The sequence below is a fragment of the Glandiceps talaboti genome, chromosome 3 (assembly GCF_964340395.1).
Source record: "Glandiceps talaboti chromosome 3, keGlaTala1.1, whole genome shotgun sequence".
Lineage (NCBI taxonomy): Eukaryota > Metazoa > Hemichordata > Enteropneusta > Spengelidae > Glandiceps > Glandiceps talaboti.
The window spans coordinates 11,647,342-11,660,071 of record NC_135551.1 but is presented as its reverse complement, the minus strand read 5'-3'; the positions used below and the strand labels follow the sequence as shown (position 1 = coordinate 11,660,071).

Below are 12,730 nucleotides of genomic sequence, written 5' to 3'. Positions count from 1 at the left end.
CGGTATACTTTTACACTTGACATAGATACCACTGTATCAACAATTGTGGCAAATGATGCAAATGTTTTACTTGTATGTTATGAGTTGTACATTTTCTGGAGTATACTGATGAGAATCCACATATACGGTACTTACTGTAGTGTACATGTATAGAGCTGTACATACACCAACCAATATATCATGTTTACAGTTTACTGGTATTTGTTTCCTCTGCACAATGAATAACAATGTGCCAGGAAGAAGGGTAGTGTTTATTGTTGTTTTTAAATTTAACTAACTTCCACAAATACCCATCAAGAGTATCTACTTCTCCTAAATTCAATGCCACGGCTGCAGTACGCAGATTTTGTACGAGTCTCCTGCCAGAAATAGATTCCAAACTACTGTGTTTTTGAGACTGTTGAGTTGATTTCATAGATAGATCCCTCACCATGATCCCCACCAACTTTGATCCAGATCTCACTTGGTGGTATTTGGTTTTACTCCATTAAGTTTGATGAACTACCATGATGACAAAAAGAGCGCATACACCTGCAATTCTATAAAATGTTGTTGATGGTGAAATGTGAAAAAGCTGCATATACAAGTAGAAATAAATATAAGTCCATATCCTGAAAAAAAATGAACAAATTTATGTAATTTGTACCTGTCAATTGCATTCAGTCTACTTAGCACTACATCCACTAGATTAGACACTGCACCAAATGGTGCAAGCCTAACTTCACTTAAATCCGACACCTTCGGTTCCCCTTAATGTGAATGTACATGGTAGATTTTGTGACTGCAGCTCTAACCTCAAGTTGTTTCCACACTTTCTGTCATTATTCTCTCCTTCTATGGGGCAATTCCATTGCTGTGGCCACCTAAGTGCATGGAGGAAAAAAAAGGACATTTTTCAATAAAATGAAAGTTTTACTCCATGATTACTACAATGTAAAAGTAGATTAAATACTGGATTAGTTTCAATATCATACATGCATAAACTCATACATTGATGTACACATATGGACATGTAATGTACATATACAAAGGCATAGGCAAAGACAGACACACAAACCAAGAAAGACATAACATATTATGAGTAAAGAATCATAAACCCATTGGTATGATGACAAATACACATAAATAGATGGTTTAATAAATTCATCAGCATACATTCTTTTTATATTGATAATTTATCAGTTTTCAATACTATTGATTTATTGCAGCTGGGATTAAATTTAGTAATCTGACAACTAGTATGGGATATAATTTCAGTGAAATTCACTATTATTCGACAAAAATTACAGACAAGCAGCCAAGAGATCTTATAAAGTGTATTCTACATTTTAAAGTATGTCTAGTGAATTCTCTCATCACTGAAAACAATTAAATTACAACCAAACAAGTAATTAAAATGGAATATACAAATAGTATTGATTTTTCATTTTTAATCCATGATAAAACAAATCTATGTTTTTATACTTGAAGAAAAACAATGTGAAATGAGAGGTACTAATTTCTTGTTTGTAACGCAATAAATTGCAAAGGATTAAAAGGTGTTTAAATATTTGTTATTGCAAGTTCATTAACAAACATTTTACACATGTTTTAGATTATTCTAATTTAGTGAATGGACTACACACAATGATTTAGTTAATTCTGTTACATACTGGGTTGTTTTTTTCAAGTAGGAAGACATAGTTGAGTTGTCTTAAGAATTCAAAATCTAAATTAAATACCCCACATCTCCACATGTGCACTTTAATAATAATTTATACAATCAATGTATTAAAACAATCCATTTGAAGTTGAAGTACTTGGTTGCAATAGATTTGTACTATTAGAGACAACTTGACAATAATCATGGTCTGAGATCTATGTATCAAATATGGACATTTGTGGATGTGTTGAGACAGGTCTTCCAGGGTCATATTCATGTACAAATTACAACCATACATTGCATAATCACATGATACACTTAATGATGACAAAACATTTGAAAATGCCAGTTGGTGGAAAACTCACTGTGGATGACAATGAAATGGGTTCACGACAGGCTCAGGTCAAGTGTGAGATTGGACAAACCATCAGAGATAATCACCATAAAATGTGTGTGGTCCCTCTCACACAGCGCTTGATGCCCCTGCCAGTTACTTCCTTGCAAATGGGACATTCAAACTGCTCAGACAACTGTGTTTAGAATCTGTCATAACTCGGTTCCAAGTTATTTTGATACGTGGTATGTCTTAGTTAGCAGCCTCGTACACAATCAAACACTGGTTCTCACTGGTTGGCATTGTACATTGCTGCTTTTCAAGTTTGTCTCTTGGCTCTGGTCTCTTTCTCTTTTTTCTTTTCCGTCGGTCCACCCGTCCATCTTTGCTCGCGTCCAGAGCCATTTCTCTCAAACTTGGTACAAAGACAACACACTATAACATTATGCACTTTAATTTATTTTGTGGTAAGATCCAATATGGCCACCAGATGGCCATTATGTTCCGACTTTTTCATGTTCAAAGCCATTATGCAGACATGCCTGAAGAGATCTCGTTCAAAGTTGATATAAGGACAAAGTTGAATTACATACATATGCATGTGAATTTATGTCGGGATATGATTCAATATGGCCACCAGACAGCCATTTTTAAACAATTTTTACATGTCCAGAACCATTACTTGGACATGACTCGACCAATTTCTATCAAACTAGGTACAACGACAACACACTATGTCATACATATGCAAGTCAATTTATTTTGTAATACATTCCAATATGGCCACTATATAAGACGGCCATTTTGATATGAATTTCTGCCTGATCTGGTTACTTGTAAAAGTTCTCTGATATCTGATTGCAATCATCATCACGTTCACCTTCAGTATTGCCATTATCAGTTTCACTATAATTTGACTCACTGGTACTACTTGAGTCAGTACATGTATCACTGTCTGTGTTATCTATGATATTCAAAACTAAATCATCATCATCATCATCATCATCATCATCATCATCATCATCATCACTGCTACCATCACCATCATATTTTAACAACAACATTCACATACAGTGTGAGTGATAAGGTGAGATGGGTGCATTCAACAAAATGCATTGTTTATTAAACAATTTTCTTACAATATGTATTTTAATTTTTGTATTTTTAGCACAACTGAACTGAGGTTCAGTAGTGCTATAGAGATCGCCCGGCGTCTGTCTGTCTGTCTGTCTGTCTGTCTGTGTGTGTGTGTGTGTGCATGTGTGTGTGTGTGTGTGTGTGTGTGTGTGTGTGTGTGTGTGTGTGTGTAAACAACTTAAAGTCAAAAACCGCTGAACCGATTGCCACGATATTTGGTGGGTCCATTACCTTGGGTGTCTAGTTGGGAAATTGTTCAAATCAAAATGATCGCATCACAGGTGTGTGATTTGGGTCAAAAAATGTGATTTTTGGTCAAAAAACAAGCTCAGAAACTACTGGGCAGATTGTTCATGACGGGATGATTCCATCAGTGATATGCAAATTAGGGCTAAAAATGTGTCTTTTGGTTGAAAATCTATAATTCCAAAACCAATGAGCAGATTGGGCTGAAATTTAATGGGAATGTATCTAGGGATGTATGGACAAAGAAATATTAAGCATACCATGATTCCATGAGTGATATGCAAATTAGGTGTAAAAATGTTCATTTTTGGTCAAAAACTTATATCTCAAAAATTACTTGGTGACCGAGTCTGAAACTTGGTGAGATGTTTCTGAGTGTTATTCTTCAAAACATTTTGACAAAATTGGCCCTAGCGACCATGACCACGCCCTTAGCAACAACCAAATGGCAGTATATTTTGGTCAAATATCAACATCATATGGTAGGCTAATGAGTAAACATTCAAAAAATGTATGCAAATACCGTAGCAACCATGACCACGCCCATAGCAACAGCCAAACGGTCGTGTATTTCACAAAGATAACAACAGGGATTAATAGACAATTGAATAAACGTTCAAAAAATGTATGTAAATTTGCCTAGCAACAAGACCACGCCCATAGCAACAGCCAAATGATCACATATATTGCAAAGATAACAGGGGATTAATAGACAATTGAATAAACATTCAAAAAAATGTATGTAAATATGCCTAGCAACAAGACCACGCCCATAGCAACAGCCAAATAATCACATATATTGCAAAGATAACAACAGGAATAGAAGACAAATGAATAAACATTCAAAAAATGTATGCAAGTGTGCCTAGCAACAAGACCACGCCCATAGCAACAGCCAAATGATCACATATATTGTGAAGATAACAATGGAGATTAATAGACAATTGAATAAACATTCAAAAAATGTATGTAAATATGCCTAGCAACAAGACCACATCCATAGCAACAGCCAAATGATAGCATATATCGTAAAGATAGCAACATGGTTGGATAGGCAACTGGATAGTCATTCACCAAATGAACACTTATTGTTTGCATGTTAGCATTTTTAAAAACTGTACAGTTGTGCTACAACGCCATTGGCGGTATTTTTTACTCACAGTATTGTAGAGTCATTTCACCATTGTCCATTTCAGAATCAAATCTCTTCTTGCATACAACAGATTTGAATATCAAGCTCTGTATAGATAAAATGGTCTCTGGCTAATAAAAGTACACATGATGGTAATAGTACTTGTATGAGCTGTTGAACAAATGGGAAGTGATAAAAATGTTTATATCAACATGTCAATTTCAGGTGTACAAGTACTTGAAATAGAACCCATTTCAGACACAAGTTCTGAGATCATTGTGCAATCAACTGGAAGCAGTTTGCATAAATCAAGATATCAGCAAAGAAAATAGAGGTTGAACTCATAAATCATGTTTTGAAAACATAATGAACAGAAAACTGATTGGTTTTTTTTAGCTCCGCTGTCAGCGAAAGCTGAAAGCGTAGCTTTAGGTATAGGTGGGTATTGAGGTATAGAGAGTAGAGTGAATCATAGGTGTCCGTCAAACTTTTATATTTTCACTATCTACTCCGAAAGTGACAGTCGGAATTCTTCGATATTTGGTGTGCATGTTCCCTGGGGGGGGGCTATTCAGATTTGATCTGTGCCATTTTCAAATTTTTATGATTTTTTTTCCAAAAATGACATTTTCATCAACTCCTCATAAACTTCAAGTCAGATTGCTTTGATATGTGGTGTGTTGATGCACAGAGGGTAGCTTACTTAGATTTGTTAATTTCAAGTCAGCACGTCTTCTCTTCTATTTTTTATGATTTTTTTTTTGAAATTTGAAAAAAAAATGAATATGTTAATGAGCATTATGACCGACGCCATATTGGAAATCAGTCCGCGAGACTTTAGGTAAAGTGCAACTTTTCAAAAGACACTATTGACGTCAAACAAGCAATGTAATATGTGCTATAGTCTTAATTCTACGCATTGTGCACCCAAATGACAAATATTTGTTCGAAAAATGGTTTTAAACTTCAAATCCAATTCTCCATCCACCCCTCCTACAGAATGGTTCATTCCAGTATATGCACCTCATCATGATCAAGTTTGAATGCCTGAACTGAAGTGTATGGGACGATTTTTGACAGAGTCAGTCGTCAATAAAAAAGATAATACTCTTTCTAAAATTACCACATTTTGAAAGGGAAAGTACTTTGTGGTTCATTTATGGAGTTTTGTTTTTGTACGATCAATATTGGTGGCAAAATTACAGCGTCAAAATTACTGATGTGGTAATGCACAAGTGAGTTTCCCTACGGCGACAATCTCAAGTACCCGGATGCACAAGGGACTAACCCGAAGCAAGTCGTTGCCAGCCATATGTTACAGTGGTAACATCGTCCGAGAAATTGCTGCGTTCAGAATGTCATTATTCACAGAATTGTTTTTTTCGAGTGAAAACCCGTCTTGAATTGTATAACTCTAACAAATGAAGACATGTCAAGTTATATTTTGAAAGTTGTATCGCTAGTTTGAGACGATTTGCTCACGTACTATCGAGGCTTGGACCTTACTCCTATCCAGTTCAGCGGGAAGTTTAGCCAGTCCGATAATTCTTTCTGGTTTAGTTTACAACACTTTTGATCACACAGATTTCGTTTTTGTGATGAAAAGAAATTTAAAAAAAGATCACTTCAACCATTTCGTTGTGTTTTCTTTATGAAAGGTAATCGAACATGAACGAGTGTTACCACTGTCACGTATGGCTTAGTCCTGCTTGCATGCGGAGTAATCCGGGACTCGATTCTGACAATTGTCCCTCCTACCTCCGTGTTTAGAGTCAATTCAGTAATACAGACTCGTGCATCGTCATGTAAGCAGGACTACGTATGGCTAAGAATGACTCTCTTCCGGGTACTTGGGATTGTCGCCATACGGAAACTAAGATGGCGATTAATACATTTCTTCCCTATATATATATCTACTACAACTAGTACAAGTTGAATGCTGTTGACTTGGTAAATTTGTTAGAAAATTGAAATTCAAATTGCCTCAAAATTATTTTAGATCCCTAGTTTATTTCATTCATCATTAACATTTTCCAGGGTTAAAGCTGTAAGACACTGGAATTATTTATAGCCAACCTCAAAATCTTCTTTTTTTTTCTTTTTCTTGTGTGCATTTCCCAGTCATTTTTTTCAGAGATTTTGTGCAATTTTTCATAACAGTGGATTTTTGTTATAAAATGGTGACTATGGTATAAAAGTACAATACATTACCAACTTCTGTGTAAAATGTGTTTTATAGTGAGACATCATATGAAACCAGTAACCACTTTATTACATCGCTAAAACAAAACTGCATAGTGAAGAACTGAACCACTTCTACATGTCACCAAAGTAAAAAAAATTTTTTTTAAAAAACAGCGGAGCTATTCTGACCGATAGGTCGCTTGTTTAAAAAAACAACAACAAACATTTAAACCACAATGTTTCTCAGTTCAGTTCAGTTCATTTATTTCAGTAACAGGGCCTCTACCCATCGTACATACAATTACAAAATAAATACATAGTGAAATGAGTGACTGAAAAGTATTTTGACAAGTATACTAATGGTAAATAAATATACAAATAAATAAATAAAGCACATGAATACAAGAAAATTGGATTAACAATACCAAACCTTTGTTACAACTGGAAGAGAATATCTTCATTTGAAAGCCTTTAATAAATACAACTATAGTTGTGAAATAACAGTTTTATTTTTTGAGGAAAGGACTTCAACAAGCTTATGTTCATGTGTATGTGTTGTCAGTGATAGAAAGAACTCATCTTTAATATCATTATATAGAGGACAGCTTATGTTCATATGTATGTGTTCTCAGTGATGGAATGAACTCATCTCTAATATCATTATATAGAGGACAGCTTATGTTCATATGTATGTGTTCTCAGTGATGGAAAGAACTCATCTCTAATATCATTATATAGAGGACAGCTTATGTTCATATGTATGTGTTCTCAGTGATGGAAAGAACTCATCTTTAATATCATTATGTAGAGGACAGCTTATGTTCATATGTATGTGTTCTCAGTGATAGAAAGAACTCATCTCTAATATCATTATATAGAGGACAGTTTATGTTAATATGTATGTGTTCTCAGTGATGGAAAGAACTCATCTCTAATATCATTATATAGAGGACAGCTTATGTTCATATGTATGTGTTCTCAGTGATGGAAAGAACTCATCTCTAATATCATTATATAGAGGACAGCTTATGTTCATATGTATGTGTTCTCAGTGATGGAAAGAACTCATCTCTAATATCATTATATAGAGGACAGCTTATGATCATGTGCATGTGTTCTCAGTGATGGAAAGAACTCATCTCTAATATCATTATATAGAGGACAGCTTATGTTCATATGTATGTGTTCTCAGTGATGGAAAGAACTCATCTCTAATATCATTATATAGAGGACAGCTTATGTTCATATGTATGTGTTCTCAGTGATGGAAAGAACTCATCTTTAATATCATTATATAGAGGACAGCTTATGTTCATATGTATATATGTGTTCTCAGTGTTGGAAAGAACTCATCTCTAATATCATTATATAGAGGACAGCTTATGTTCTTATGTATGTGTTCTTAGTGATGGAAAGAACTCATCTCTAATATCATTATATAGAGGACAGCTTATGTTCATATGTATGTGTTCTCAGTGATGGAAAGAACTCATCTCTAATATCATTATATAGAGGACAGCTTATATTCATATGTATGTGTTCTCAGTGATGGAAAGAACTCATCTCTAAAATCATTATATAGAGGACAGCTTATGTTCATATGTATGTGTTCTCAGTGATGGAAAGAACTCATCTTTAATATCATTATATAGAGGACAGCTTATGTTCATATGTATGTGTTCTCAGTGATGGAAAGAACTCATCTTTAATATCATTATATAGAGGACAGCTTATGTTCATATGTATGTGTTCTCAGTGATGGAAAGAACTCATCTTTAATATCATTATATAGAGGACAGCTTATGTTCATATGTATATATGTGTTCTCAGTGATGGAAAGAACTCATCTCTAATATCATTATATAGAGGACAGCTTATGTTCTTATGTATGTGTTCTTAGTGATGGAAAGAACTCATCTCTAATATCATTATATAGAGGACAGCTTATGTTCATATGTATGTGTTCTCAGTGATGGAAAGAACTCATCTTTAATATCATTATATAGAGGACAGCTTATATTCATATGTATGTGTTCTCAGTGATGGAAAGAACTCATCTCTGTCGTGTCTATGGTCACTGATAGGGAAGGATTGGGTCAGATTGAACTACACAAAGCCACACAGATTTAACTAGTCAGCCATCTTTTATTGACTTACTACCCAGCATGCAATGGGTCTAATCCTCATGCATATTCATACATTGATGTCTCATATACTTAATACATGACATCCCTTCTTTTCCTCAGACTTGGAACAGTCATCGTAGTTTTTAACTATCTACTGGCATGCATAAATGATTGTTTTGTTTTGTTTGTGAACGTAGAATTGTTGTTTCATAAATCAGCACTGTTCACATGTTGGTTGAGTTCAAAGAGTTCGATTGAAACATATAAATAGAAAGTTGTAATGTTCAATAAACTTTATAAATTTGAAATGTGAAAACTTGAACTGGTTAAAGTTGAACTGTTAACACACAAAATTACTGAATCAGGGCAGCGATCCACCTACACCCTTATCAGTGTGAATAATTATGTCATCACATAATCCTCATATTTCTTGGGCACACATTTTATGCGAGTCGGTCTCAACGGCGTTTTCACTTTGAGTTGTGTTTTGCTATCGTCGAGTCCCTCAGATTTTATAGGTGTTTCAGTCGGTGCCTCAGATGTCTCGCCTGACAATTCCTCTTCTTTCTGCAGATATTTCTTCATGTGTATACAATTTCGTTTATACTGTACACCTTCTGGTGATTCCACTACTACGCTATTCCCATTTTTCTCTATTACTTCATATTGTTCTTGGCGAATGTTGTCGATAGTTTGTTTTCTCTCTTTTGTCTAAGTAGTACTTCATCTCCTGGTACTAAGTCAGATTCAATTGCGCGTCGTTTCTCGTCAGCGTATAATTTGGCTTTGGTTTTCATTTCTGCATCACGATCTCGTACACCGTCGATATCCCGATTCTCGGTCAGATCTGGTAGTTTGGTGCGAATTTTCCTTCCATACAAGAGTTCTGCTGGACTAACTCCTGTAGTTGGATGCGGTGTTGACCGATATGCACGTAGATACGCTCTTATTTCTTTCTTCCAATCTTTCTGCTCAGCTAGTTCGATTTTCATTCGTTTCAGCAACGATTTTGACGTTCGACCTCGCCATTGGCTTGTGGCCATAATGGAGTAACTTTACGGTGTTAAATTCCGTTTTCCACTAAGTACGTTGAGAATGCTCCTGATATGAATTGCGGTCCATTATCACTTGTGATGGATAACGGTAATCCATGTGTCGTGAAGATTCGCTCTAGGCTTTCAATCACGCGTTCTGCTGTTGTGGATTTAGTTATAGTTATTTCGTAGAATCGACTATAATAATCAACTACAAATAGTACGAATTCACCGGCCAGCATTGTACCTAGAAAATCTATTGCAAGATCCTGCCAGGGTCCTTGTGGCAACAATGTGCTTTTGATTGGTTCAGGTGGACTTGGTCAGCTTACTAGTTGACAACCATGGCAACTCTTACAGAACTGTTCTGCTTGTTTGTCGATGCCTGGCCACCAAACTTTGGTTCCCAGTGCCTGTTTTGTCCCTACTATTCCTAAATGTCCTTCATGTGCCAATGTCAATACGTGTTGGCGAAGTTTTCGCGGTATGACGATTCTGGTACCCCGTAGTACCAACTTTCCTATGACACACAATTCACTGGACGCTATCAAATATGGTTTGCAACGAGTGTCTTCCCAACGACCTGAGTTAATGCAGTGTCTCAGTGCAGTTAGCTCGTCATCTTCAGCTGATTCTCTTTCTACTTCCTGAGTAGTCATTACTTTTGGAGTCGCGGTTACAGCTACAAACTTTACATAGTCATTTGTTGGTGAATGTTTCAACGATTGTTGACCTTCATATGAAATGAGTCGCGACAACGGGTCAGCAATATTTGTCTTCCCTGGTATGTATTTCACTTTGAAGTTGTAGGGTTGTAGTCTCAAAACCCATCTTTCAATTCTTGCGCTCGGTGTAGACCTCGCAGATTAAATCACTTCGAGCGGTTTGTGATCGGTACATATGGTGAACTCTATTCGGTATAAATAGGTGTGAAATCACTCACACGCCCATACGATACCTAATGCTTCTTTTTCAGTTTGCGAATATCGCTGTTCAACGTCAGTCAAACTTTTACTGGCGTAACTGATGATTCTATATTCTCCTCTCTGTTTTTGTATCAACACGGCCCCTACTCCGACTGGGCTCGCGTCCGCAAATACTTGTGTTTCTGCGTCTTTATCGAAGTACCCGAGAATTTCGGCACTCGCAAGTCGTCGTTTCAGCTCATTGAATCATGTTTTCTCTTTTTCTCCGAATACAAATGGTACCCCTTTCTTGGTCAGCTGTCTCAGCGGATCAGCTATTGTTGCGAAATCGGGTATGAATCGTGCATTGTAGTTTGCAAGTCCGAGAAAACTCCGAACTTCCGTTGCGGACTCTGGTTCACGAGCTTCAACTATTGCTCTTACTTTCGCATTGGTTGGTTCTATACCTTTCTTTGTCAATAGTATACCCATGAATTCTAACTGTGACATGTAGAATTTACACTTTGATTCATTCAATGTTAGGTTTTTCTCTCGCAATCTCTGGAGAACTTTCCCCAATCGTTTATCATGTTCAGCGTCATCTCTGGCGTGTATAATTATGTCATCCGATATGTTGGAAACGCCTTCACAGCCCAGTAGTACTTGTTGTATCACGTGTTGATATAATTATGGTGCGGCATTTATTCCAAACATAAGACGCTTGTATCTGTATAATCCGCTGTGTGTAACAAATGTCGTAATACTGCACGATTCAGGTTCGAGTTCTAGTTGGTGGTAACCCCATCTTAAGTCGAGTTTGCTGAATACTGTGCTTTGATTCATCTCCTGCAGTATCTCGTCAACTGTAGGTATCGGGTGTCTCTCACGAACTATTGCTTCATTGCTTGACGCATGTCTACACATAGTCGGATCTCTCCATTTGGTTTCGGTACGACAACAACTGGACTGACCCATGGCGTTGGGCCATCTACTGGTTCAATTATGTCCATCTCAATTAGTTCATCGACCTTTGCTTTCACCTTTTGACGTAGACTAAATGGTGTGCGTCGAACTGGCTGTGCCACAGGGGTCACATCCGGGTCAATATGCAGTTTGACTTGGTATTCTTTCAGTTTACCAACGCCTTTGAACACATCTCTATATTCGTCCACGACTGCTGCTTCACTTCGGATAGCGTTTATGTTTGCTCCCAGTCGTAGCACTCCCAATTGAATCGCAGTATCTTTTCCCAGTAATGGTTCACCCTCTCCGTCAATAACGAAGAATTCGGTTTTGACTTCTGTGTCAGCCCATTTCGTCACGGCGGTGAAGCTTCCGATTATTTCTAGTGGTTTACTTGAACCGTACGCATATAACTTCTTTGTTGCACCCCAGGTACAGTCAATGCATTTTATTTTCTTCTTTTTCAACTTGTTCCACAGTTCCTTGTCTATCAGGTTACTGCTGGCTCCGGAGTCGATTACCATCTTGATTGGAATCCCTCCTACTATTACTTCAATTTTTTCAATGCCCCATTTTTGATGGACAGAAAATACAAAGTCATCTTCAGACTCATCCAAATTTATTTGTTTACGGTTTGTTTATAATTTCTGTTTCTTCTTCCTTTTCCCTGTGGTTGGGTGGATTTTGTCTTACACTGTGCAGTGAAATGGTCTGGCTTGCCACATTTAGAACACGTCTTACCTCTCACTGGGCTTTCTGGGTCTTTGCCAAAATGTCCTGTTTTCCCACACCGATAACAGTTACTGGTTTTCTTACTTGGGGTAGTTTCTCTCTGAAACGGTTTTCTCCCTGCAGTACTTCCCTGTATACGGTGAATGGACGACTCAGATTGTGTGTTTCTATTTGCCATGCCCTCAAGTTGAGTTTGGACTGATTCATATGCGGCAGCAATGTCCAATACCTCTGACGATGACAGTGTTTTCCCTTTTTCCAACAGCTTTCTATGCAAATCAACTGATTTTATATA

General features: G+C 36.7%; 1 protein-coding gene across 1 annotated transcript; it reads right to left on the bottom strand.

Annotated features, from left to right (window-relative positions):
* Positions 1–11,630: 11,630 nt before the first annotated feature.
* On the bottom strand, positions 11,631–12,227 carry LOC144433041 (uncharacterized). Its single transcript, XM_078121353.1, has one exon. The coding sequence runs from the start codon at positions 12,225–12,227 to the stop codon at positions 11,631–11,633; it is 597 nt and encodes a 198-aa protein (XP_077977479.1).
* Between the last annotated feature and the right edge of the window lie 503 nt (positions 12,228–12,730).

Bases quoted from the DNA above. Each gene is read 5' to 3' on its own strand.
- LOC144433041 (XM_078121353.1), bottom strand. From the start codon at position 12,227: ATGGTAATCGACTCCGGAGCCAGCAGTAACCTGATAGACAAGGAACTG.